The sequence below is a fragment of the Equus asinus genome, chromosome 13 (genome assembly GCF_041296235.1).
Source record: "Equus asinus isolate D_3611 breed Donkey chromosome 13, EquAss-T2T_v2, whole genome shotgun sequence".
Classification (NCBI taxonomy): domain Eukaryota; kingdom Metazoa; phylum Chordata; class Mammalia; order Perissodactyla; family Equidae; genus Equus; species Equus asinus.
In genome coordinates this window covers 58,229,891-58,257,432 of record NC_091802.1, presented here as the reverse complement: position 1 = coordinate 58,257,432, position 27,542 = coordinate 58,229,891, and the positions used below count along the sequence as shown (strand labels likewise).

Sequence of the window (27,542 nt, the reverse complement as noted above, 5' to 3'; positions counted from 1 at the left end):
CCACTACACAACGTTTGAGAGTTTTCAGGGTGGGCAGCAGACAAGGCAAGAGACCTGAAACACAGTCTGCGTGGCAGCTGTTAGAGGCAGGGACGAGAAGGGGCCGGGCTGGAGGGGCGTGCGGGGGACGCCCGGCAGGGTGGAGAAGAGAGAGCCAGCAGGTAAGCCCGTATAGGCAGAGGTGGAAACCCGAGACACGCCCTTCAGCCAGGAGCAGTTCTTGGGGCCCCCAGAGGGGTGATCAAGAAGACGAGCGCCTCTTTGGGGGGGACGAGGGAGGCCCGAGTTTTGCTGGAGGAGAGAAGTGAAGAGTCTGAGAGACGGACCAGCACCAGCCCAGAGGGAGAGCTGTGCTCCCGCTCCCGCAGGTGGCTGCCGGACAGCAGTGACTCAGGCGGCGAGATGGTGGAAGAACTCATCCTGGGGGGAAGTGAAGTGAGGCTCCAGGGCCTGACGAGTCCCAGCTGCCTGGGGGCAGGGCCAGGAGCCCGCCTCAGCACGGGCAGGGAAGCCGACTCATCCTCCGTGTGTCTCTCCGGGCTCGAGTTTCAAATCAAAGCCGGCATGCGCATTTGCATGCACCAAATGACTCCAACCAAGGCAAAATTAAAATTTGACACAACCGCCTTGAAAACAGAAGGCAAACGCTGCAGTCTATGTATAGACTTGCAAATTGGTCTCTATTCTGAAGAGCCACTGTCTTTGGAATCCAGCTCCTGACTGGCCCGGCGCTAGGGCCCATGTTTTGCGTGCAGACATGGATTGTCTAAAGGCCTGATGGGTTTTCCTGGATAATCCAGGGTGCAGTGGGGCAGAGGGTTGGAGCTCTCGGGTCTCTGTCTGATGGCGGGGCAGTAAGAAGCAGTGCTTCCCGTGCCCGAGCTCCAGCTGGCTCACTTGCAGACACAAGGGCGCGCCTGTTGGCTGGGCGGCCAGGAGAGCTGTTCGGTGACGTGAGCTTCCTGCTTATGCTCCCATCCTGGAAATGACGGCTCCTCGGCTCCTCGACTGGCGAGGGAGCAGGCGCTCTGCATGCTTTTAGGGGATACTTACTTAGCACTCGCTGTGGACCACGCTCCCTTCCACGGGCTTTGTAAATATCAGCCCAGGCAGTCCCCTGAAATGGGAGTTATTACCTTCACTCCCATTTACAGATGGGAAATCTGGGACCTCGACATGTTGAGTAACTTGCCTAAGGCCACTGCTGGCCAAGTAGAGCCGATTACAAACCCAGGCAGCAGGGCTCCAGGGTCCACACCCTTGTCGTTGTGGTGGACCGCCTCTATGCCACCCACTCCAGAGGTGGCTGTGTGCCAGACAACCCACTATGGCTCCTCAGGATTGCCTGCTGCATGGGTTTGGACTCTTCCACTGAACCTGACAAATTCAACTCAAACTCACTGAAGCACACAAAAAAAGTCTATTGGCTCAATTCACCGGGGCATTCATCAGGCATGGCTGGATCCAGGAGTCCAGATGGTGTAATAAGATATCCCTGCTCTTCTCTCCTTTCTCTTCCCTTCCCATCCCTTCTCTCCCTGCCCCCCACCAGATATTGTCATGAAACCTTTCTCTCCTCTCTCCTCCTATACTCAGCTCTCCTGCCCTCAATATTAGCTTCATTTGAGGCAGCAAAGATGGCTCCCAGTTGTTGTAGGCTTACAGCACCCCCGCAGCTAGAATCCCAGAGAACGAGCACACCCCCAGCATCCTCATGAGACCCTCCTAAGGTCTGTGACTGGCCTCATCGCCAGGCGGGAGCACCAGAATGATGTGGAGGCACCAGGAGGTGTGCACTAACGAGAGGGACATGGTGGCCCCGTCACCGGCGCCTCCCGTCTCCCCCAGGGTGGTGAGCAGCTGGATTGAGAGGCGCAAGGTGCAGTCGGAGAAGGCCAACCTGATGATCCTCTTCGACAAGTACCTGCCCACGTGCCTAGATAAGCTGCGCTTTGGGTTCAAGAAGATCACGCCGGTGCCCGAGGTCACGGTCGTCCAGATGATCCTGTACCTGCTCGAGTGCCTGCTCACGGAGAAGAACGCGCCGCCCGACTCCCCCAAGGAGCTCTACGAGCTCTACTTCGTGTTCGCCTGCTTCTGGGCCTTTGGCGGCGCCATGTTCCAGGACCAGGTGAGCGGCTGTGGCCGCAGGGACCCAGCCGCCGGGAACGGGCCTCTCGACCTCCTCTAGCTGGGCCCTGGCTTCGTTTTTGTTTTCTAACAGCTCATAGATTATCGAGTCGAGTTCAGCAGATGGTGGATCAACGAGTTTAAAACGATCAAGTTCCCCTCGCAGGGGACCATCTTTGACTACTACATAGACCCTGACACCAAAAAGTTCCTGCCGTGGACGGACAAAGTGCCCGCCTTCGAGCTGGACCCTGACATCCCACTGCAGGTAACCTCCCCAGAGTGGGGACCATTTACTGACCATTTGGGAGCAGGACTCGGCGCCCCAGGCCACGCTTCCTGATGGAATGTCCAAGTGCAAATGATTTTCAACAGTGGGACCTTTTCAGTAAACCTGGGGATTTAACAAACCCCAAGACCGCTGTTGGGGTCTGCAAGAAGTCAGCAGGAGGAAACGCTGTCCCTGCCCTCCCCCCAGGCCTCTCTGGTGCACACCATCGAGACCATCCGCATCCGCTACTTCATGGACTTACTCATGGAGAAGTCGTGGCCGGTGATGCTGGTGGGGAATGCGGGCACAGGCAAGTCGGTGCTGATGGGAGACAAGCTGGACAGCCTGGACAGCGACAGCTACCTGGTGCAGGCTGTGCCCTTCAACTTCTACACCACCTCAGCCATGCTGCAGGGTGAGGCCGGGGCTGGGGCTGGAAGCAAGGATGTGTGTCGGGGGGCCAGGGCTGGGAGAAGGGATGCAGGGGTGGGGGTCAGGGCCAGGAGCAGGGGTGCGGGGGGGGCCGAGGCTGGGAGCAGGGGGCTCTGGGCCCCCCGGCGTCTATCCGGCACAGCATGGCCAACCTGCTCCCTCCTCTAGGGGTTCTGGAGAAGCCGCTGGAGAAGAAGTCAGGGAGGAACTATGGGCCACCAGGCACCAAGAAGCTAATCTACTTCATCGACGACATGAACATGCCGGAGGTGGACAAGTACGGGACGGTGGCCCCCCACACACTCATCCGGCAGCATATGGACCATGGGCACTGGTGAGTGAGTTGGGGTGGGGCTGAGGTGAGGGGCGGGGCTTCAGGGGCCAGGAGGGGGCCACAGGGCTGCCTGGGAGTCCATCAGGGTCTCCTCTCCTCATCCATTCCACAGACAAGCCCTGGGCGTCTGCTAGGCCCCAGGCTGGCAGCTGTTCCCAGAGCTCCCACGGAGCAGCACAGACACAGACAGGTCCCTCTTCCATCGAGGTGTCCATCTGGTGGAGGAGGCAGAGAGGTGCAGTTAGAGTGAAGGGAGAGCTCTCAGGGAAGACCCCCAGGGTGGTCAGGGAGGAGCCCACTGCTGGCTCAGAGACACTCCTGGGGTGGCCGCACTGCAGCTGAGAGCAGGTGGCTGAGGTGGGACTGGCCGTGCAAGCTTGAAGGGAGAGGGTCCTGGGCAGAGAAACGCCACGTGCACCGGCCCTGGGGCAGGAGGGAGGATGGCACGTGGAGGAGCCAAAGGAGGCCAGCGTGGCTGGAGGGTGATGGCCAGAGGGTGGGGCGTCCAGGGCAGCTGCAGCCGGACCCCAGGACCCATGGGCCACTGGGCAGGGGACAGGCTTTCTCCCCAGGGCAACAGAAAGCCACGGGTGGCAGGTTGAAGTTTGCAGTTTGGAAAGATCAGAACATTTAGTGTGGTTACAATAAGCGTCTCTTGAAATAAGGGTCCTGGAATGATCTGGCAAGTGGCCTGGGTACGCCTGGGGGTTCTCAAAGTAAAGGAACCTGAGAAATCCCTTCAGAAGTCAGTCAGAGGATGCTCAGAGTCTGCCCCTTACTGCCAAGAAACAGAGGCACCAAGGGGTGGTCGCCTCCTCTCGGTCCCAGCCCCAAGGAGCGGCAGAGCTGGATGTCAGGCCCATGATCATCTGACTCCGTCGCCTGCCTTTCCCCCGCTACCCGGCGCCTGCTCACAGCGCTAGCGGGCTGTGGGAACCCGCACAGACAGCAGAGAAGCGAGGGCGAGCTGCAGGGAGGTGACAGCCGGGCCAAGAGCGACACCCTGAGCGGGGCCTGGAGAGAGCTCCACGTCTTTGAGGAGCTGATAGTGGTGTGGGATGGCCAGGGCCGAGAACACGTGCTGAGGGGAGGAGGCAGGAGGGGAAGACAGGAGAGAGACTGTGAGGGCCGCCCATGCCCCCTCAAGGGGGCGCCACTGTGAGGCCCGGGAAGCCCCCGGTTCCACGCCCTCAGAGTGGGTTCATCGGGTCATGCATTCCTGCAGAATTTGCTAAACTGAGATATTTTGTATTCTTTTCTTTCAAAAGGGCCCTCAGAGTCAGGAGGCTTCAGCCCTGGGTCCACACCTGCCCGAGTTTATCCTGAAGGATCCGTAGGAGGGGGAGGCATAGTCAGATGTGAAAGATCCCTCTAGAATATCAGAGAAAGGTGGCCCCACGACCAACAGGGAAGGGTGGGCTGCTCAGTGGCTCTGTCAGCAAGTGTGGAAGGAATAGCAGCTCCGAACACCACCTGGCACGTAGACGAGGGTGCGGCCCCTGTGGAGTGCAGACCCACAAGCGAAAGGAGAGAGTAGGAGGTCGGCAGAAGAAAACCGAGGAGAAGGTCTCCGTGACCTGCAGAGGGAAGGCCTTCTTAACACAAGTTTCCGAAGCAGAAAGTAGAGGCCAAAACAGGACTACTTTGATTTACATAGAAATTAAGGACTTTTGTTCTCAAGAGACACCAGGCGCAAACCTACACACAGAGTTTACAGAATGGGAGTAATGCTTGCAGTGTCTAAAACTGACAGTGGAGGATTATCTGGAGCGGTCAAGGAATTCCTGTAAAGCTGCAAGAACAGGCAGCAACCCCCAACGGGAACAAATGCATCATGGGGGAAAACCCAAAAGGTCAAGTACATGAAAAGACGCGCAAACTCTTTATATCCTTTAAACCCATCTGAGCCCCTGGAAGGTTTAGCGGTGCCCTGGCATCAAGGAAATTATTCTGCCTATTTAATAATCATAATCATAGTGATTAATAACTACAATGATTATGGGGGGGTGGTAAACATTTATTAAACACTTACTGTATTTCAGGTACTTCCCAAGTGTGTTTGCGTGTGTTAGCTCATTCCATCCTCATAATGACTCGTTGCACAGATGAGATACTGAGGCACGAGAGGGTAACCAGCTTACCTAGGGTCCCGATGCTACTAAATGGAAGAGCTAGAGTTTGAACCCAGACCTACACGCTAAGCCACTCTGTTGCCTCCTGTTTAAAGACTTTTCTTGACAGCATGAAGCAAAATTGGCTCTTTCACATATAATTCATATTTATTGGGGGTTTTTTTTAACCACATGCAAGGCATTATTGGAGTAGGGTGGGGGGCCGGAGATGGCTCCTCCAGGCCGGTGGCACACCTCTACACTGGTCTCCCTCGTGCAGGTATGACAGACAGAAGCTGACACTGAAAGATGTCCATAACTGCCAGTATGTGGCGTGCATGAATCCCACTTCTGGATCCTTCACCATCGACCCCAGGCTTCAGGTAGGCAGCAGTCAATCTCGGTTCGCTCAGCTGCCGTGGGTCTGAGGCTCCCTTAGGCAAATGAGAGTCAAAGCATTGATCTGGGCTGTTAGGGCTGTGGGCTGACATCCTCCAGAGAACTCCCCAACCTTTCAGAAGGTGTCAGGAAATTCTGGGGAGCAGGGGTGTCAAGAGGCTAGCCAGCCCTCCCTGTGATCCCAAAGGGCTGCCAGATTTAGCAAATAACAATACAGACGCCCAGTCAAATCTGAATTTCAGATAAACAGCAAATATTTGTTTAGCATAAGCATGTCCCATACAATATCTGGGACATACTTATACTAAAAAAAAAAATTATTTGTTGCTTATCTGAAATTCAGATTTAACAGGATATTCTGTGTTGTATCTGCAACCCCACCCAGGCAGGACCTCACCTCTGAATTATCTAAGCAGATGGAGACCCGGAATACAAACCCAGGTCTGTGCTCTGAGACACGCTCTTGCCTCTGCCAACATTTGTCTTGAGAGCATGAAGTAAACTTGGCTGATTCAGATATAATCAATATTTAATGGAATTTTACCACATACAAGACCCGGGGAGGGAAACTGTCCATTCTGATCATGCTCAAAAGAACTTAGACAATGAGGACAGAGTCTGCTCCCAAGAAGGTGGCCCCGGCCGTGAGCTGGTGCCCGAGAGCTGCCTGACGCGGGTTTGTGGTTGTTCCGGACAGCGCCACTTCTGCGTGTTTGCTGTGAGCTTCCCGGGCCAGGAGGCCCTCGCGACCATCTACAACACGATCCTGTCCCAGCACCTGGCCTTTCGCTCGGTCCCCATGGTGGTTCAGAGGATGAGCAACCAGCTGGTGGCCTCGGCCCTGGGTAAGCTGGCCATCTCCTCTCCTGTCATTACAACCCACTGCTTTATGGGGCTGATGGCTTCTTCAGATTTTCCCCCGGTAAATATTTTATTTATACTTTTAAATCAATATTTTTAAACGATGCTATGTTTCAAGAGGAGATTATAGTGAAATCCGATTGCTAGAGGGGGAGGCAGAGGATAGGAAGTTCAGCATACAGAAACGATTTACACGTCAGGAGGGCGGCAGACTTCTTCCCTCCTCAGCTGCGCACATTCTTACTCAAGTCACCATTTGATAGTCCATTTGCTTTAGAAACTATATCTGAAGCTTTGCGCTTCCTGAGGCCATTAAGAGTACATAAGAATCGATGTGTCTTTTTCCTATAACAGCCCTGCATCAGAAGGTCACAACGACATTTCTTCCTACCGCCATTAAGTTTCACTATGTCTTCAACCTCAGGGACCTCTCCAATATTTTCCAGGTACCTGCTCTTTTAGCTCTATGTCATGCCACCTTATGGCCAAGTCCCTGATCCACAGGTGCTCTCCTCCTTGCTGCTCTCAGGAGAGAAAACAAAGTGACCTATGAACTGACGACAGTGATGGTGATGATATTAATGATGATGGTGATGATCGTGATGATGATGATGGTAGTGATGATGGTGATAGTGATAATGATGGTGATAATGATATCGATGGTGATAATGATGAGGATGGTAATGAGAGTGATGAGGGTGATAATGATGATGATGATGGTATGATGACAATGGTGGTGATGGTGACAATGCCGGTAATGATAGTGATGGTGATGATGATGGTGATAATAGTATTGGTGACGGTGATGGTGGTGAGGATAATTGGTGGTGATGATGAGGATACTGATGGTGGTGATGATGATGATAGTGTTGATGGTGATGATGATGATAACGATGACGATGATGATGGTGGTGATGATGGTGATGATGGTAATAGCGACAGTGATGGTAATAGTGATGATGATAATTGATGGTAATAGTGATGATGGTGATAGTGACAAGGATGGTGACGGTGATGATGATAATGGTGGTGGTGGTGGTGATGACAGTGATGATGTTTCCTCTTATTTATCGACTGTTTAGTGTGAGCCTAGCACTGGGTTTGGCCACTTACACCTCTATTTTCTCCTCCAAACAACATGTAATATGTTCAAACGTCCCCATTTTACAGAAGGGGAGCCCAAGTCTCAGAGAGGTTAAGTCATGCCCATCTCCTCCCACTTCAAGTGTCAGCTCAAATGTCACGCCCTCAAGAGGCCCCTCCTCATCCCTATGCACCCTGTCTCGCTGCCTCTGTTTATGTCATTCATAGCACCCATCGCAATGTGCAATTACCTTGTTATTTTGTTTGCCTAGTTACATCTCCCTATAGAACACCAACTCCATGAAGGTAGGGTCTGTTGTGTTGTCACTGTGTTCCCAGAACCCAGGAGAGTGCAGACCCTCAATAAGCACCTGTTGAACTCGCCCAGGTCACTTGGTTGGCAAATGGCCAAGCCAGGACTGGGCCCAGCCAGGCTTCCTGCAGAGCCCAAGTTTGTAACCCACTTTTCTGTGCCTTTGGTAGTCTGGCTCCCCTCCACGATCAGCCTCTCTTGCCCCTTCTCTACCAGCCACCCCATTAAAGGATGAAGCCCTCAGCCCTGTCCTGTGAGGAAAACTTCCCCCCGTCCCTCAGGCCACAGACACCCCCTCCAGCCTCCAGGATTTGCATGGTCTTGGCAATCAGTGGCTTTCCTGGCCCTGAGTAGACATTGCATCAGGACCTTAGTGGATCACTCCCCGGGGAAGTGCCCGTCTTCTCATTTCATCTACGTACAGCACTTGGCTTTCCCGGTAGCCCAGCTAAAGATGCTGACCATGCTGTGTCTGGGGCAGGGCCTCTTATTCTCCACAGCAGAGGTCCTGAAAACCCCGCTTGACCTCGTTCGCCTCTGGCTGCATGAAGCTGAAAGAGTGTACGGTGACAAAATGGTTGAGGAAAAAGACCAGGAAATATTGCGCAGAATCACCATTGCTTCCACCAAGAAATTCTTTGATGTAAGTCAAGCCACCAAGTTCCTCTGCTGAGCCCAGACAGGCTCCAAGTGGGCAGAGTGCCTGGGGCCAATGATAACCCCAGCCCTCTTGGAAGGGCCCTTGGGTTGGGATGGGAAGGACCACGTTGGGTCCCACAAAATGACTCTGTCACGAGGGGGTCCATCTGAGTGAGAAGAAATTGACCCCTCAGTAGATCAGGCCGTGATGACCTCACTCCATCCACTTGGAGCGGAGGACGACCCTGCTGGGGTCACTGTGCTCGGCTCCGGTGTCCTGGGTTTTCTTGGCACAATTGCCTTTTTTGGATGATCAGTTCATTCCTGATATGATGGGGATTGGACCAGCTCATCAGGGAATTTTGTCCAGTGGTTTGCACAGCCCCTGGCAGCAGTGGTTTGGGCCCCTGAAGACGGCCTGGCATCCTGACGTGACCATGGTAAGGTGCTAGGGCTGCTGTTGACTATCTGTGTGCCCGTGGTGGCAAACAGCAGAAGCATCCTCTCTCGTGTCTAGGATCTTGGCGATGAGCTCTTATTTGCCAAACCAAATATCTTCTGCCACTTTGCTCAAGGGATCGGCGATCCCAAATACTTCTCGGTAACTGACACGGCTCACCTGAACAAGCTCCTAGTGGACGTCCTGGACAGTTACAACGAAGTCAACGCGGTCATGAACTTGGTGAGTAGTGCTCGAGCTGACAGCACCGGACGCGGATTTCTCCTTCTGTCTCATTGTAAACATCCCAATGGCACTCTGGGGCTGCGTAACTCGTGGCAAACGTTGCTGGGGGACTGATGAGACCCCGTGCTCTGCAAGGAGGTGAGTCCACGCACGGTGCCATGTCGAGGCCTCTCTCGGTGTCTCCAGGTGCTGTTTGAAGACGCCGTGGCTCACATCTGCAGGATCAATCGCATCCTGGAGTCTCCCCGGGGGAACGCCCTGCTGGTGGGGGTGGGCGGCAGCGGCAAGCAGAGCCTCTCGCGCCTGGCCGCGTACATCAGCGCCCTGGACGTGTTTCAGATCACCCTCAAGAAGGGCTACGGGATCCCGGACCTCAAGGTGAGACGCCGCTTTTCAATAAGCCGCCCTTGGGGAGGGGAAGCGGAGAAAACTCTCAGCACTCCTGTTTCCAAAATGAAGCCAGCCAGCACCGAGCCCCCGAATGGCACCAGCGGGGTCTTCAACTTAGAAAGTAAAGGCCAGGAGACATTTTGGCCAGTGCCCACGCCCATGTGACAAAGGTGAAAGGAAGTGTGGGTCTCAATTACCTGGGAGGTTTGAGTCCATACCGTCGACAAGGGCAACAGCAGCAAAGGGACTTGGTTCTGGCCCCTGGTCACTGGATCGTTCTGCGTTGTCCCCAGTTCTCAGAATCGTCACTGGCTGTCTAACTGCATGGGTGGGGCCCTGGGTGGATGCTTTCTGAATTAATGACAGAAACACTAGCGTAAACAGGGCTTCCATCCCCAAGACATGCTGCCGCGGCTCTTTATTGATTTCTTTTCCCCGAAAATTTGCTCTCTCGGGGAACTGTGCTAGTCAAACACGATTAGTCCAGAAAAAAGTCGTCACAGTGCTTCAGATCAGAACTGAAGTGCATTTGACCACGTCACATGGGCACCTCTCTCTGCCTTGGTGCTGGGGCTGCTTCTGTTGGTCAGGACAGTCCAGACCCACGAGGACCCTCCCTATGCCACACGGCCCCAACGCAGCCCTGGCCCGGTGGCTTTCGCTGGACGGATCTGGAGCCCAGCCAGAGCGTGGCGCCCTGGAACCTCGGTGGGAGGGGGTGGTCTGTGGGCAGAGGCCCTGGAAAGGACAATGGGACAAAGAGCTAATTCTCAGCCCTGCTCTCCCAGCACGGCCAAGCAGGCTGTGCCAGGGACGGCAACCTCTGGGTGGGCATCTGGCTTCTGGTTGTCAGTGTCCCCAGTGCCCCCAGTGCATTCTACTCTTTCTATCAAGGTACTAACCCACTGGATTTTTAAATCCAAGTGTTAAGGGACAAGGTCTTCCCAACCTAGCTTATCCCAAACCCTACCTCCTGAACTGAGTCCATGCGCCATGGGTCTGCCCGGTTCTCACCTCGGCCGATTGAGCTAGTTCACACTGATCTCCCCAAGGGCACTCAGGGTGGCTAGAATCCTTGCATCTGGAGCTGTGTATTTTTACTGAGTTTTCTCCATTGAAAAGTTTCTATTCTATTGGCCAAATAGCGTTGGTTTATTTCATGATTGCCTCACACTCTCCGCTCCATCCTCATGAGGATTTTGTTCCGGGTCCCTCACTTTAGGGCCAGCGGTGGGTGTTCAGTGTTAACAGTGTTATTTCACTCGAAGGCGTTGACTGTAGCAGCTCTGTGATCCGTTCTCTCGCAATTCATTACTCTACACCCGCGGTGAACGGGCTCTGCACTAACCATTCGTATCATTTACTAAGCAGCTTCTATGGATTTGGAGGGAAGGCCAGAGAGATACAGGGCTAACAGACTTTGCTTGTATTAGGGGAAGCAGACTCCTGAGCAGTTACAAGATGTAATTGTTCTAATGACAGCATCACAGTAAGATGTTATATGTATATGTATGTGTTATTAGTGTAACATACACATTCACAATGATATGATAGATATTATGTCATAAAATCCCTTCCATCATCTGTGGGCGCCCACTGGACATCAGAGATATGGCAGGAAAGGGGTCCGGATCCAACCCCGGGGACATCATGTGCCACGTGGAAAATCCTGGACTTAGTCCTGAGAAAACGAGATACCATCAAGATGTTTGAGCAGAAGAGGAGCAAGACCTGGCAGTGTTCTGGAACAAAGTGGAGGACGGTCTGAAGACAGCAGAGATTGCCGCAGGGTGACCGGTGGGGTGGTGCCGCAGAAGCCCGGTGACCCCACCAAGGCTGGAACCGGGCAGTGTAGTGAAAAGGGAGAAGGGAGTGACGTGAACCAGAACCTAGAGGTGGGCCAGCGAGGGCTCTGCCTGCCCCATGGGAGCGTGGAGGCGGGCACCTTGCTGGGATCCCACCCATTGACCCCAGCTCCCCACACACAGTCCTCAGGCCAGGTGGCAGCGTGCTTTTTTTATTCCTGTGAGACCTTTCCCAAGGCTGGAGTAGTAGCCCAGAGAGCTGGGCCGGACTCTGTGGAGAAGCCCTGGAAACTGAGTGAGGGGCGGCCGTGGTCCAAGCAGGCCGGGTGGCCTCCCTGACTTGCAGCTGCTGTTGAACAAGGAGGGCCGGGGAGCGGCCATCAGACCAAGAGGAGGGCGGAAGCTGGGCCTTGTGTTTGTGCAACCTGTGATGAAGGTCTGAGAAAGCTCCCTGTCCATCTCGCAGCCCTGGCCACACCCCTTCTTCCCACTTCCTTGAGACCCACTCCCAAATCTTTTTTTTTTTTAAAGAATTTTTTTTTATTTGATTTTTTTCCTTTTTATCCCCAAAGCCCCCTGGTACATAGTTGTATATTCTTCGTTGTGGGTCCTTCTAGTTGTGGCATGTGGGGCGCTGCCTCAGTGTGGTTTGATGAGCAGTGCCATGTCCGCGCCCAGGATTCGAACCAACGAAACACTGAGCTGCCTGCAGCAGAGTGTGCAAACTTAACCACTCAGCCACGGGGCCAGCCCCCCAACTCCCAAATCTTGTCTCCACATTCCTTCCTCTCTACCGGCAACAATGACGGCTACAGCGAGGAAAAGGGCCTCTGCAGTGTGTTCTAGCCAGACAGGGGACCCGCAGGAGCTGAGCTTCTGGAGCTGACAATGCCGTTTGCAGCTGGAGCAGTTCTAGCATGATGGCACCCTCAACCAGACAGGAGATGACGGGGGAGAAGTGGGCTGGGGGCAAGGGCAGCCGAGACGCAAATGCTGGGAGAAACCACGATAATGAATGCTGTGTTGCGTATGTGGGCGTCTGAGGAATTTAGGGGATACTAGGAGGAGATGGCTGACACGCAAGTGGACATGGAGGTGGGAAAATGCAGGAAAAGGTGGGAGGTGGAGATGTCAGGACAGGCCACATGGCCAAAGCGGGTGGGAGTGGAGGAGACCATGCAAGAGAGGATAAACAGGCTGAGGCAGGACAGAATCCCTGGGGCGGACAGGACGAGGGCCACGGCACAGAGCAGCGGTCAGCAGGCACGCAGCGAGTGCCACGGCGGGAGCTGTGGCCAGAAGCCCAGAGACGAGCTTTGAGATGGTGGGGTCAAGGCCACAGAGAATCCAGACAGATGGCCCTGTGGTCTTGGCCATAGCAGGCTCTCCTGGGGGCACTGAGAGAACCAGGGGCAGGAGCTGAAGAGAGAGCGAGGAGGAGAAGACGCAGCCGAAGAGGAGTCGCAGGGCCGAGGGGGCCGGTCCTCCACAAGCCGAGCCCTCAGCTCCCTTCACAGGCCTTACGGGCCTTGGGTCTTTCCAGAATCTTCTGCTCTGGCCTGGATCCTGCAGCAGTTAGTAGGCTCTCTCCAAGCAGCTTCCCTTGCCTTGGCGAGCTAAGCTAAGCCGGATCGGAATCTGAACTTGGTGCAACTTCGCAGCTTTCCCCCCACCGCCCAGGCATTCCACCTGCGGGCGTGAAGAGCCGCCAGCGGTGTTCCTGAGGACGGGCGCTTGTGCTCCGGACCTGCCGGAAGCTGCCATCAGCGCCTGCTCTCCTCGCTCCTCCTCCCTGGGGATGGCCGCTGGACCCACACCTGCAACTAAGCCTCCATAGTAGACACATAGCACGAACTCCGGGATGGTCGGCCTCCAACCAACGAACGCGATAGCTGATAGCGCTGTGAACTGAGAAGAGCGATTCTGTCTCCAGGGCAGCAGGAGGCCGAGTCCAGGGGTGCTGCCGGTGCTGACTCCCACCTGTGGCCTCTGCCTTTCCAAGCCCAGGGCTTCCCTTTGACGTTTTTTTTTTTTTTTTAGCTCATCAAAAGCACGGAATTTGTGGTTGACTTTTGACCCCAGTCACCACTCCCCCACCCCCTCGACTCCCGCTCAGGGACCTCGGCGATGTTCCTCTGAACAGAGATGCCAGGGGGGCGGGCTGCTCCCACAGGGCAGAGCTGAGCTTTTAAACGAGTACGGAGGCCCACAGGCCTTACAGGAAGGTGAGGCACTGTAGAAAAGCAAATCAGCAAACTGAAAATTCACAGTGATACTTAGATGATGCCGACAGACATTTTTAACGTATGTTTACAGTCGACATGTAAATTGGTGTATTTTTCAAAAATAGCAAGCTATTCATACTACTCTATGATGCGTGGTCGGTGAGCCAAGGAGTCGAAAGAAAGATTTCTGGGACTCTCAAGGTCTGGCAGTAGTGCTCTTTTATTTAGAGAATAGTGTGGAATAGCATGGGGACAGGACCCAAGGGCAGGAGGAGGTGCTGCTGGCATGGGAGCTCCTGCTGCCGCTTCTGCTGCAAACATGGGAGGAGAGTAAGGCTAAATTTAAGGCATAGGTATGTGAGTTATCTCTTTATGAGACAAAGGAAAGAATATGTAAAAAGAGTTGTTAAAATGGTATCAGTGCCGGTAGGGTCTGGTTATTGGTTGGTCCTATAACTTTTAGATAAGAATCAAACTGGATTAAGTAAATGACAGAAGCCACCGCTTAAATATTATCTTCAGCTAAAGACAAAGGGGGATGTTGGGGCGGTGGGGGGGGGGGCAGTTACATGAGGTTGCCAGACAGTAAACAACTTAAGTCCTTGCCTTCCCCATTAAGAGTTTCCAGAGATAAGGCCATGCCCCCTTCCTCCTGGTGCAGAGGGAGACAACCCCCACAGATGGAGACTTCCTTCAATGCAAATGTCTTATCAAAGGGCAAGCAAATTCCATTCCTCAGAGCCCCCTTCTCATCTGCAGTTTTTAAAAGTAACCAGCCTAAAATAATCCTCATCACTCTGTAACATGCTGCTACTTCTTTTTTTTTTTCTTTTTTTTTCTTTTTTTTTTTGCTAATCTCCTTCATTTATTCTTTCAGAATGACCATGCAATGATTTGTCGAGCTGTCTCTTTAAATCCTGCTAGTAGAGTGCTGGCAGTCACCTGAAGTGTGGGCCTCCTCTGAGGAGGGCTCCTGCTTTCCAGGGCGACGGCTCCCAATCCAAGCCTGTGGGGATTTCTTCCGGGCCCTTTTTAGGGTCTCCATTTCAGAGCTTTTTTCCTTTTTCTCTGTGTGGTAAAACATACATAACACAAAATTTATCATTTTAACTATACAGTTGAGTGGCATTAAGTACATTCACATGGTCGTGCAACCATCATCACCGCCCGTCTCCAGAACTCTTTCACTCCCCATTCCCCTCTCCCGCCCCCGGCCCCCGCCGTCCTACTCTCTGTCTCTATGAGTTTGGCTGCCCTAAGTGCCTCACGTAGGTGGAATCATACAGTATTCGTCCTATTGTGACTGGCTGGTTTGACTGAGCATCATGGCCTCTGGGCTCCTCCTTGTAGCAAGTGTCAGAACTCCCTTCCTTTTAAGGCTGCATGCTCTTCCACGGCGTGAATGGACCCCACCGTTCCCCCACCACCTGTCCGCGCACGCTCGGCTCGCTCCCCGCTTTGGGCTGTCGTGAGCGGTGCTGCTATGAGTGAGCATGTTCTCCACTCGAGGCTTTGGGTGGATCGCATTCTACAGACCCTACACATTGTTTACGAAGCCGATCGCCAGGTGTCCCTTCCCAGGTGGTTGTGGGGGACGCTTCTACCTGAGCATCTTCTCGGCAAGGACCCTAAGCCTGTCCTCCTTGGGCCCAGCTTGACCTGGCGGCGCAGTACATGAAGTCGGCTGTGAAGAACGTCCCCTCCGTGTTCCTGATGACGGACTCCCAGGTGGCAGAGGAGCAGTTTCTGGTGCTGATCAACGACCTGCTGGCCTCGGGGGAGATCCCCGGGCTGTTCCTGGAGGACGAGGTGGAGAACATCATTTCCTCCATGCGACCGCAAGTGAAGTCCCTCGGCATGGCCGACACTCGGGAAGCATGCTGGAAATTCTTCATCGAAAAAGTGCGCAGGCAGCTCAAGGTAGGAGGCTCGTCTTCACAGGGTCCTGGCAGCCCGGTACGGTGCCTGTTGCCTTCCCAGCTCTGGGCCTTGCTCTGTGAGGAGGTGCGGCTGCCCCCTTGCAGGCTGTGGTGGTCCGCCGGGAGAGTGGGTGGGCTGCCTGATGCATGTGGGCCATTGGAGGTATCTTGTGGCCAAAAGAAGTGCTTTATACATGAGACCTCCCCCACCCCCGCCGGCCCTGGCAAGTTTAAATAGATAACCTTGAGCATTCCCTCGTAGGGAAGGTAGGCTGAACCGCCCTAGTTAGACTGGGAGAAGTTTGGAGCTTTTTCTCCCTCCTTGTCAGCGTCCCATGAGGGCAGCTGCCCCCTGGCCTGGCTGCGCTGCCCTTTGGGGAGGGTCCAACCCCATAGCTCTTCTAGGCACCTGCTGGCTGTCATTTTTCCCTGCTTGATGCAAATGAAGCAAGTTTCCTCTCTACGTCCCCTCTGGGTGACACAACCCAATGAGTGAATGTGATGTGGGGGCTTAGGAGTCCCCTGGTGGATGCTCCCTGCGCCCAGCCCCTTCCTCGGTGCTCTGCCTGGCTCTTCTTCAGTGGACCGGCCACGTCCAGTGAGCCACCTGCTGTGCCCACGGAAGAAGGGACCACAGAACGAGGAGGGGGCGGGAGGCTGAGGCTTCCGTGAGAAGGAAGTGCCCAGCAAAAGGGCCACCAGGGCCCGTCCCCACAGCAGTTACTGCAGCTGGGATCCCAGGGGGTCCCAGTCTGTCCAGGAATTAGCGACCGTCCTTGGGGGCCTGGAGGAGGCTCCATGTCCCTGGGGACTCGACCTGCCAAAGGGATTGTAGCCCTTCCTGTTCTCGGCCTCATCTGCCCAACGTGGCTGCCCATTCCCCACTCCGTCCTTCATCCGGCCTTTTTGGACCCCTTTGTGGGAGCCACCTCAGGAGGCTGCGCACCCCAGCACCCTCACATCGCTGGTGAGGGTCGAAAAGTCAGTTGAGCATTTATCCATTGCAAAACAATGGCCACACTTCAAACTCGGAACCAGGAACGCACTCCCCAGACATCTGAAGACAGAGCCTTTTCCTTCTAAATGGGCTTTCTGCAAAAATGACACGATTTGGTCTCAGCACCATCGTCCCCTGATGAACGGCTCATTTGTGTCCCTCACCTAGGTGATTCTGTGTTTCTCTCCCGTGGGCTCTGTCCTACGTGTTCGAGCAAGAAAATTCCCTGCTGTGGTCAACTGCACGGCCATCGACTGGTTCCACGAGTGGCCGGAAGATGCCCTGGTGTCAGTCAGCGCCCGCTTCCTGGAGGAGACCGAGGGCATTCGGGTGAGTCCCTGGGCTTCCTCTGCCCCCCTCGGTGGTGCACTCACAGGGCCGGGGGGCTTGGCTGCATGGGAGACAAGTGATCCTGGGTCACCTGCCGCCAGGGCCAGGGTTATGGTGAGGCAGGTCAGGCACTTGCCTTGGGCACAAAATTTAAGGGGGCCCCAAAAACCTCAGTCATCAAGATCAGTGAAGTTTTCACGCAGTATTTTTTAAAAATCAAAATTGATGCTAAAGCATTCACGGTGAACAAATACCAGAAGTGTAAAGAAGACAGGCTGCTGTTTGCTCGTGTCACGGCCCTGCATCACTGCGCCGGGGGACGGAGGTTCCAGTCAGCCCAGGGTGCCCAGCCCTCGTGGCCGCCACAGTTCAAGAGGGTTGACGCCCACGTGCAAACACACTGAGCAACTCGGGCCTTAAACTCCGTCCCTGATGGGAGCTGATCGGAGAGCCTGGGTTCTCTCTGATAAGTGTATCCAGGGGCGCACACTTTTCCTCCTGCCTTGCGCTCCAACACGGCTCCCCCAGGGCTGCTCCCTCATCCCTGACCTGCCCTTTCCATGGGGCGTGACAAGTGTGATGGGGCAATACGTCTCCTTTTCTTTTCTTTTACAGCATCTTTTCTTTTAATTGAAGGGTGGTGCCCACTTTGCCGTTTGAGCTCATTGCCCCTAGAAATGACCATTCAACTCTGACCTAGCCAGTGCGAGTGATGAGCAGCCCTGGGATAAACCACACTTTGTTATCCTGTCTTATGTATTTTGAACACATATTCATTTATGAAGTAGGATAAGAAACCTGAAATTGACTTTTACCCTCATTTTTGAAATGGGCACATCCACTGCTTGTCATCGTTAGAGTGTTCACTTGCGAGACGGGCCCTTCCCAGGAACGCTGCAGCTAGGACGTTTCCCCCGAGGTCACAGATGTGGGTTTCAGTCCCCAACACAGGGGTCTCCTAGGAGCGGGGAGTGGCCCCACCACTGGCACCAGCGAGGGCTGCAGAGTAGATGCTGAACAAACATGCGTTGGCTGAACACATTCCCAAATTAGCCTGAATTGAAATTAATGTTGCTTGGATAATTCCTGGGGCAAAGCTCCCAGTAAGCGTCTTCGGGCAGGTGGGGTAGGCCCGGGTGGTGGGGGCCGAGACCCTGGTGTGGAACGAGGACAGAGGAGACCGGGAAAGGAGCTACTAAACCCCAGGACCCAGAATAGGAAATGCACAATAAATGCTTGCTGAATCACCAGGGTCGTTCAAACATGCTGCTGGGCCCTGTGCCTTCCCAGGCGAGCAGCTGTGTGTGAATCAGAGGGAGGGTAACAGGAGTGAACTCTGCTGTCTCTGGCACTGAGCTAACCCCTGGGTGAGGCGATGTTGGCAGCGTCCACGACGGCCCCCGCAGGCGTTGCTGTCTCCTTTGACAGTTCAACCGCCAAGGTTGAGAGAGGGGGTGCAGCTCGTCCGGGGTGCCCAGCAAGGAAGGGAAGCCCCGCCTTGCTGACTCACCATGGCCAACAGCCACCTCTTCCCCGGGGCCCTGTCGGAATGTGGCCGTGCCCGCCGGGGAATGGGGGACGAACGGCCCTGTCTTGTCTTTGTAGCTGGAAGTCAAGACCTCCATCAGCCTGTTCATGTCCTACGTGCACACGACCGTCAACGAGATGTCCAAGGTGTACCTGGCCACCGAGCGGCGCTACAACTACACCACGCCCAAGACGTTTCTGGAGCAGATCAAGCTCTACCAGAACCTGCTGGCCAAGAAGAGGATGGAGCTGGTCGCCAAAATCGAGAGGCTGGAAAATGGCCTGATGAAACTGCAGAGCACAGCTTCTCAGGTCAGAGACAGGGGCTCTGGGGGCGGGTTCCGGAACCTTCCCCCACATGTGTGAAGTGAAGTAAGAGGAACAGGAATCCTGCCTTGGAGAAACTTCCACTCTCATACCCTAGAGTCTATTATGGGTTTTAACATGAAAAATAGATTCAAACCGCTTCCGTAATGCTGGCGTTACAGTGGGCGCTCTCCCTCGGGCCCCGAGGCTGGCGGGATTGGCTTATCCGGTCAAGTGCCGTCGATGAATGTGTATCGTTTCCAAAACACCACTCATGCTGTGGGGCCCAGATCGAAAGGCTTCTGCCACACTTTGTCTCACACCGTATTGATTTTTAAATTTTCTGCCTGGCTTTAAATATCCTCTATGACGTAGTCTCGGCTTCTTCGCCTTTCCTGCCCTCTGCCAGAGAGCCTGGTAAACAGCTGCCGCTTCCCTGCCCGAGGCGTGTGCCAGCCGAGGAGCGCAGTGAGGGCACGGGGTGGGGCGGGCGGGCGATGAGGGCAGCCCAGCCCTTCTGCCCTCGAGGGAGCCTGAACCCGAACCCCAGCTTTAGCGGAAGTCCTGCTGAACTGGAGCCAGGCTGGCTTGTCCCAGCCACAGGCAGTGCTGGACAGTGCTGAACAGGTCAGGGCCACCCCTATGGGGGCGTGGAGGGGAACATGGTGGCAGGGGTGTCCAAGGAGGACAGAGCTTGGAGGAGCTCCAACAGCTCACTCAAAGGGCAGCAAGGAGGAGCTCAGCCCAGCAGGCCGTTTCTTTTTCCCAAACGTGCCTTCCAGACGCGGTCCTGGGACACAGTGAGTGCATCCCAGGAGGGGACCGTTACAGCAACTGAACAGCCTCCTCGAGGTAGAAATCGTCAAGAATGGGGAAGAATGTCCCACCCTATCACTTACCCCTTCCCAGCACACCCTCCCACCTGGCCAGGCCTGGGGCCTCCCGGGTGCTCTGGAGAGAGCTTTCTGACTCTGGCTCCAAGCTTTCTCTCACTGCCCCACAGCCTCCCCAGCACTCCTCGGTACTGTGACTCCGTTGACATTTTTTTATCCAGCCACCTTGAGCACCAACTCCCTGAGCAACGGGAATGTGTCTTATACTTATGACCCTTGGCACATAATTGGTGCTCAATAAATACTTACCTTGGAGAAGCTGCAAAGACGTGTTGAAACGAGTCACAGGGAATCATAAGCAACTGATAGGCCTGCTGCTCTGCTTGGCCCGTGGCTGCTGTGGCTGTCGGCCCACCTTAGAGGAGGGCAGCGTGTGGCGGCCGGGGCCCAAGCTTGCCCATGTCTTGGTGTCTCCTCCCCCAGGTGGATGATTTAAAAGCCAAGCTGGCGATTCAGGAGACGGAGCTCAAGCAGAAAAATGAGAATGCGGACAAGCTGATCCACGTGGTGGGTGTGGAAACCGAGAAAGTCAGCAAAGAGAAAGCCATTGCTGACGAGGAAGAGATCAAGGTGGAGGTCATCAACAAGGTAGGGAGCCGTGCGTGGCCTCAGGAGAGCTCTGCCGCCGGGCCTCCCTGAGCAGTCGGGACCTCCTAGGGGCCAAGCGAAGGCTGAGAGGGCTCCCCAACCAGCAGGACCTCCCCGAGGGAGAGTGTCTCCCGGAAGCTCAGGGCCCCCAGCTCTGGAGAGGGCTGTCCTTTAGAGAAATGCCTGTCCTGGAGCCGCGCCCCTCCAAGTGCAGTCCCCAGGCCACAGTGGCAGCATCCTGGGAGCTGGTAAGAAATGCAGGTTCTCGGGCCCCAGCCCACCTCTGCTGCATTGGCCCTGCACTTTAACAAGAGGCCATGGCCCCTGAGCACATTAAGGCTGGAGAGGACTGGGTGGGAGCCCCGGTCCTCAGACTTGCTGCACAGGGAGCCCCCAAGGTTCCAAAGTCACTGGCCCGAGTGGGCTCCTAGCTGAAGGTCCATGCACTGTTGGTTTGATTTCTCATCACCCCTCCCTGCATGGCTTTTGTGTCATCAGTCATTTGTCCACATGAGTGTTATATTAACAGTGTCCCAGTCATTGTCTGCTGTCCCCTGAGATGGAGGACGGCATGCCAACAAGTGGTTTCTATGCCTTGGACAGGAGGAGGGGCCGGAGCTGGTCCCACCTGGTGCTGGAGTGGGGCAGGGGCTGAGGCCAGGCAGGGCAGCCAGGAGCTCTGCTCCATTTCTCACTGTAACCTGTACAACCACAACCCTGTTAGGCAGCTGAGGATGCTGAGGCCCGGGGTGGTCGGCAATGTGCCCAAGGTCTCAAAACTAGCTAGTGGTATAGTCAGGACCCGAACCAGGACCCACACCCGCACCCTGGACTCTGACCTGCTGTCCGACGCTCACATGCAGCTGTTAATGTCTGGGCGCCTGCCCCTCTCCGACCCCTGCCTCCAGAAAGGGCCCCCCGGGGATGCTCCAGGGAAGAGGCTCTGGGAGCTGCCAGCACAGCCGGCCGGGTCAGTGCCTGCCATGCCCCGCTCCCTCAGTCATGTCCCACGCCGTCCCTAGAGTAGGGTGTGGAACAGGAGTCTCCGGGAAGGTCTTTCAGAGAGATCCCCTCCTTCCTGTCCCTCCTCCCTGCCCAGCCAAGCCCAGCCCTCGCTGCCTCTCCGTCACCCCTCTGGTCACACAGATGGCGCTCCTGATTGACAGCTACCAGGCTTCTGCTGGTCTCTCTGCTTGGCATCCAAAGGCTCGGAGGAGCTCCCCCGACCCGGAGAGCGAATGAATGCATGAATGCATGAACGTGTGAATAAACGAATGAATGCACAGGTGAATGGACGTGTTCTCACTTTCTCCAGGGGATGAGCTACGCCTCTGAAATGCTCACATAATGGCACCAGGACACAAGAAGGCCTCAGTGCCAGGGGGTGGTCTGTGTGGGCCCAGGTTTCCCCTCCAGTTCTGAGAGCTGGAGCCAATGGAAGGGACAGGGCCATTTCTGAATCCCAAGTCTGCTGTCGCACGGAGCATCCAGACCTGAGTGTGGAGGGGCAGGGGCGCAGGAGCGTGGAGGGGGAGGGCAGCTTCCAGACGGGGCCCAGGAGCGCCAAGGGCAGCAGGCGCTGGGCCTCTCTGGGAGCTCAGACCCCCTGGTCTGGGCTGCATGGGGAGCAAAGGGCTCCCCAGGGCTCCCCAGGGCTCCCCCTGCCCACGGCTGCCCAGATGGCCCACCTGCATCGAACTTTCCTGTCTGGCTTCCTTCCAGAATGTCACTGAGAAACAAAAGGCCTGTGAAACGGACCTGGCCAAGGCAGAGCCGGCCCTGCTGGCCGCGCAGGAAGCTCTTGACACTCTGAACAAGGTGAGGGAGAGAAAGAAAGAAACGGGAACCAGCCTGCGTGAGAGGAATCGCCAGGCAGTCGACTCAAATGGAGCTCAAGGCAGCTTCCCTGGGGTCCTCACTGGGGCCTCCAGGTCCTGCTCAGAGGGCTAAATCCCCTTCAGATCCGTCCCATCTGTCTGTCGTTTGCAGAACAACCTGACAGAGCTGAAGTCCTTCGGGTCCCCCCCGGATGCCGTGGTCAACGTCACGGCCGCCGTCATGATCCTCACTGCGCCCGGGGGCAAGATCCCCAAGGACAAGAGCTGGAAAGCTGCGAAAATCATGATGGGCAAAGTGGACACCTTCCTGGACTCCTTGAAAAAGTTCGACAAGGAGCACATCCCTGAGGCCTGCCTGAAAGCGTTTAAGTGAGTGAGGGTGCGGCCGCACCAGGTGAGGTGCACGGAGTTCTTGGGTCTGTCGGGAGCACACTAAGTCCAAGCCTGCATGGTCCCAGAATCTTCTCTCACCAGCCCCCCACCTTGCGATGTGCATTCCCAAGGGAAGCCTGAGCTTGCCAGGGGTGGGGCAGGGTCTGGGGCTGCACGGAGCAAGGCGGAACCCCAAAGACGGCAGGTGGCGGTCTGGGCCAATCTGGCTGGATCTGAGTTGTCCAGGCATGCAGGTGAAGCATGGTCCCCAGCTCCTGGGGAGCCTCATCACCGTCTGCCTCAAGATCTAGGAGCCTCTTCCCCACACGGCACACAGGAAGGGCCCCGGGACACGTCACACAGCTCTCCAGGACCCCAGGTGACAGCACAGCCACAGGAACCCCTCGGGACAACAGGACAATGAGAGAGGCCAACCAGGGCCCAGAGGCGTGCCCTGCAGGAACAGCTGAGCACACACACACACGATGCCCACGCATGTACACACACGTTTCCTGGCTCGGGCTCTGTTGGGCATCCTTTCTCCTTTTCACTGGTCTCACTGTAAATGCACCTCATGTGGAGGGACACACTCGACAGGACTGGCAGCGCTACCTCCGGGGTGGGGGTGGGACTTGGGAAGGGTGTGTGGGGGGACATCCATGTTTTGCACCATATATTCCAAGGCGCCAGTGTTCGTGAGGTACTCCATTTGTTAGCACTCAGACCCACTGATCTTTAGCCCACGTGGCTCCTCGCTGACCGTCCCCTGGCAGCCCAATTTTAGGGTCCACCTGACCCTGACTCAGACAGAGTCATACCCCATGACCCCAGGTGAGACCCCAACATCTCCCAGCTCCCATTTATTGAGGAAGAGGGTTGGACGATTGAAAAACGTTTGATAAATAAAGATTAGTTTAAGCATAAGAGAACAGACGAGAAAAACACAGGCCTACCCCCAGGGAGCAGCTTCTATCAACATTTGGTATATTTCCTTTCAGTCTTTTTTCTAACGGTTTTTTTCCATAGTTGGACTAATATTGTATGTGTGCAATTATTTGTTCTGCTTTGAGTCTTTGCTTAACATTGTGGAAAAAACCCACAACTTTTCCCTTTGTTATTAAAACGCTGCCCAGCTTGATTTGTACCTGTTGTATAATCTTGCCGCAGACAAATGGTAATTTACCTACTATTCCGGCACGGTGGAGGATTTAGGCTGCTCCGTCTCCACCATCATCAATCACGCCATGATGAATGTCTTCTCCTTGTCGCCCGGCAAACTTCTCAACTGCCACCACCCCACACCGTCTGCTGTGTGTGTAAAAGATGCAGGCCCGTCTTAATATTAGCCTAGACAAAGCATAAAATAAACCAGAGGGAGGAGACGACGGCTGCCTTCCCATCTAGATTCAAATCGCTTTCCAATGATTGCTGTGAATTATCCAGTCAGAATCCTTTCCTCAGACACTTCACTTGGTTATGCTCAACGACGTCGTCATCATTTTTAAAATACTAGTTTCTAGAGTGTCTAAACTGCACCTGGGGCATTTTTCCTGGTTGCTCTGTAAGATGACACCTGCACTGTTGTCTCTTTTAAATCTCATCCTTAGCTCCTTCCCTTCACTGTGGTGATCCTGGAAAACAGGGCACCACGCCCTGGGGAGGCAGGAGTGGCCCAGCAGAGCCAGGGCGGGGATGGCCCCTGGGGCCGCCTGACTCGGCAGGAGTCCCGGGGCTGCCCCTTCTGAGCTGTGTCACCTGGGAAGACATGCTCAGCCTTTCTGGGCCTGCTTACCCAGAGTAAGAAGGGGGGACGACACTGGCAAGGGTGGGGCAGGCTCCAGGAGCTGACGTTTGCAAAGCATTCAGGACGGCACTGACACACGGCACCCAACCAGAGAACTTGGTGGAGAAACTCTGGTTCCACCACTTGCTGTCACTTACTTTGGGCAAGTGTCTGACCCTCTCTGAACCCAGTTTTCTTGCCTATGAATGGAGACGTTGGAGAAGGAAAATGAGACCAGTCACATAAAGCGTTAGGAACAGAGAGGATAAAAAATGCTGGTTTCCTTCCTTCATCTGGAATATAGGCCTTAAATCATTACTGTCCATTCCCCTCCCCACCCCAAACTCCACTTCAGGGGACAGAATTCTGTGTTTTATTTTTCCTTCTTTCTGTAATCGTTAAGATACCAAAAAGAAAATTCGTTACGCTCCTACTGCTCTCGCTTGTACTCAGTGGCCAGAGCGGTGCACGCATGCACGGGGGCAGCACGGAAGGCTGGCAGATCACACCACGTGGGCCTGCGTCCCACAGAGCCCACACCAGCGCCGCCCCACTGTTCCCTCTCAGGCCCTACCAAGGCAACCCGACGTTTGACCCCGAGTTCATCCGCTCCAAGTCCACGGCCGCCGCGGGCCTCTGCTCCTGGTGCATCAACATCGTCCGCTTCTATGAGGTGTACTGCGACGTGGCCCCCAAGAGGCAGGCCCTGGAGGAGGCGAACGCAGAGCTGGCTGAGGCGCAGGAGAAGCTCTCTCGCATCAAAAACAAGATCGCTGTAAGAGCTCGCTCGCATCCCGAGGGAAACCCCAGAGCCACTTGCTCACGCCACCCGTCAATATCTCCGTTTAAAAGGGGTTGGCACGGCCCGCCATCGTGAATGATTAAGCAGCACAAGAGAAGGCAGGCCACTGTGGGGACCAGATCAGGCCAGGAGGCCACTCAGCGTCCGAGGCTCCTGTGCCCCAGAGGGCTCCTGGCATTTATGGGAAGCTCCGTTCCTTGCCCAACTGTCACAGGGCTCGGCCACGCTCCCAGGGGGCTGGGAATGCCTCCCGTTGCTCGATTTTGGGGCCTTCCATCTTGTTTTTCCAGGAACTCAACGCCAACCTGAGCAACTTAACGTCGGCATTTGAAAAAGCGACAGCTGAGAAAATCAAGTGCCAACAGGAGGCCGATGCCACCAACAGGGTGATCTCGCTGGCCAACAGGTAGCTCGCTCCTCCCCGCAGGCCACCCTCCTGTCTTGCCAATGCCCTGAAAGGGACGAGCCCACAGAACGGCCTTGGGAGGGGGAGGAATGAGCCCCAGGTGGAAGCAGCAACATCCCAGCTTTCACTTTTTCAGCACAAAGTCATGAGGATAAACCTAATGACTAATTATTGACCAAAGTCCCACCCCTCCCCTCTGGACCCCCATGCATTCAGTGACCTTCAGGAAACACGACCTTTTGCAGTGCAGAGCCCCAGATAACCCAGACCTGCCTGGACACTGTATCAACGGGGGCTCACTCTGGGCAGCACCCCGTTGTAACCCACCCTTAGCCAAACCGTGGTGTAGGGTGCAGGGGGCAGGCTTCCAGGGTCCTTTGACAGCGCACGTCCACTTTCTAGTGTATATAATGCATGTGGACTCCAGAGCAGCGGCTTCCAGTGGGAATACAACATGAGCCACGTCTATCATTTTAAATTTTCCAGTTGCCACCTTAAAACACTACAAAGAAACAGATGGAATTGAGTTTGATAATATATAACTCAAAATCTGATCACGTCAGCGTGTGATCAACATAAGAATGATCAATGAGATGTTTTATGCATATTTCATTCTGACTCCTTGAAATCCCATGTGTACACCTTCAGTCACGTCTCAGTTCGGACCAGCTGCAGCTCGAGTGCTCACCAGCCACGTGTGGCTCACGGCTGCCCTAGTGGACAGCGCAGCTGTAAAGCTTTCTTGCCATATTTTTTAAAGTGAGCACCAGGACCCTGGCAGGTGGAGTCAGTTCTAGGGTGTGGCTCCTGGTTGTATTTCCTCCGCGCCAGTGGCTGGTGACCGTTGACTGGTTGTCGTCAGTGTGTTGTAGGGACCCCAGGAGATCCCCGTGCTGCTTGGGGTTGGCCTCAGTGAGGTGCAGACATCACCACCCGAGGGACCGGACCTCACCTGCCAAGAATACAAAGTGATCTTTCGGCCATTGGCAAGTCAGGGCTCGTCGGAGGGTGCTGCAGACAGAGCACAGTGGGCTGGATGGGGCCCTACCCTTTCAACAATTGTGTCAACGCTCTCAGGCTCATGGTGTGCCATTTTGGGTCAGCGACCAGTCCTGGGGCCAGTGGCCTGAGAAGCACGCTGCACACCCTGGAGTCCCCACTCCACACAGGGCCAGGTGCCCCCTGGATGCCACACGCACCCCCATGGCCACCACCCAGCCTCCGCCTCTATCCAGACTTCCTGCTAGCCCAAGGGTGGGCTCAGTGGTGTCCAGGCAGCAGCTTTCGCACGGGGGCGAAATGCTCCAATGTCGTCAGCATAGATGTGACATCAGTGCACATGGCTTGGAGAAGGGAAGCACAGTGTTCCCAGATGCCACCACAAAGCATTCATTTTGCTTCCCTAAAGCATTTTTTCCCAAACATTTCCCCCAAAGCATTTTCATTGTTGAAGCACTAAGTCCTGTAAGTGTTCGAAGCTCTGAAGATTCCCGGGAGTCAACGGTGGAGGAGGGCCTTCCTGGGTCTTCGAGCCCATCCTCTCTTTCACCCAGAGCGCGCTCTTCGTTTACCGCCCCCCTCCGCCCCGCCCCATGTTCTCATCGTAGGCTGGTAGGAGGACTGGCGTCAGAAAATGTCCGCTGGGCTGAATCGGTGGAGAACTTCAAAAGCCAGGGGATCACTCTGTGTGGGGACGTCCTGCTGATTTCTGCCTTCGTCTCCTACGTGGGCTACTTCACCAAGAAATACCGAAATGAGCTGATGGATAAATTTTGGATCCCTTATATAAATAAACTAAAGGTAAGAGGTATGGTCACGTTTGTCCCTTGGGAAATTTGGGGAGGTCCCCAGCAGGGCAGACCCAGCCCAATCTCACCTTCGCTCCTGCGACTGAGGCTCCGGCCGCTCAGGGTTTAGACTGTGGCCCAGTGTGGCCGATGCTGACATCCTTCCTGGCCAGGTTCCAAGCTGCTTTGTCAGGGTGATACAAATGGCTGTCTTGTCCCAGATGGCCTGGCTCGCCCACTGTCTAACCGCAGAACCACCGTATTATTTGGAGAGCAATAAGGTCACGTCACCCTTTCTAAGAAACAGCACTTCCCT

At 55.1% G+C, this 27,542-nt stretch overlaps 1 protein-coding gene and 1 long non-coding RNA gene across 4 annotated transcripts in view; one reads left to right on the top strand and one right to left on the bottom strand.

Annotated features, from left to right (window-relative positions):
* Positions 1 to 27,542, top strand: part of DNAH17 (dynein axonemal heavy chain 17) — a 121,213-nt gene that overhangs the window by 64,776 nt on the left and 28,895 nt on the right. The window contains exons 46-64 of the mRNA XM_014863319.3: positions 1,849 to 2,131; positions 2,225 to 2,398; positions 2,609 to 2,816; positions 3,002 to 3,167; positions 5,559 to 5,661; positions 6,375 to 6,522; positions 6,893 to 6,984; positions 8,416 to 8,577; positions 9,091 to 9,255; positions 9,445 to 9,636; positions 15,332 to 15,598; positions 16,763 to 16,924; positions 18,530 to 18,763; positions 20,074 to 20,238; positions 21,961 to 22,056; positions 22,228 to 22,445; positions 24,799 to 25,006; positions 25,324 to 25,439; positions 27,047 to 27,239. Of these exons, the coding sequence (XP_014718805.3) occupies positions 1,849 to 2,131; positions 2,225 to 2,398; positions 2,609 to 2,816; positions 3,002 to 3,167; positions 5,559 to 5,661; positions 6,375 to 6,522; positions 6,893 to 6,984; positions 8,416 to 8,577; positions 9,091 to 9,255; positions 9,445 to 9,636; positions 15,332 to 15,598; positions 16,763 to 16,924; positions 18,530 to 18,763; positions 20,074 to 20,238; positions 21,961 to 22,056; positions 22,228 to 22,445; positions 24,799 to 25,006; positions 25,324 to 25,439; positions 27,047 to 27,239 (3,352 nt within the window). The remainder of the gene's footprint in view (positions 1 to 1,848; positions 2,132 to 2,224; positions 2,399 to 2,608; positions 2,817 to 3,001; positions 3,168 to 5,558; positions 5,662 to 6,374; positions 6,523 to 6,892; positions 6,985 to 8,415; positions 8,578 to 9,090; positions 9,256 to 9,444; positions 9,637 to 15,331; positions 15,599 to 16,762; positions 16,925 to 18,529; positions 18,764 to 20,073; positions 20,239 to 21,960; positions 22,057 to 22,227; positions 22,446 to 24,798; positions 25,007 to 25,323; positions 25,440 to 27,046; positions 27,240 to 27,542) is intronic.
* Positions 14,493 to 27,541, bottom strand: LOC123276384 (uncharacterized). 3 transcript variants are annotated; one of them, XR_011493963.1, is made up of 3 exons: positions 27,316 to 27,541; positions 23,632 to 23,756; positions 14,493 to 14,746 (listed from the first exon to the last, which is right to left on the bottom strand). It is a non-coding gene; the product is annotated as an uncharacterized lncRNA (long non-coding RNA). The 3 variants fall into 3 exon arrangements; XR_006512807.2 differs by lacking the exon at positions 27,316 to 27,541 and having other exon boundaries at positions 23,632 to 24,792; XR_006512808.2 differs by lacking the exons at positions 23,632 to 23,756; positions 27,316 to 27,541 and adding an exon at positions 19,900 to 21,335.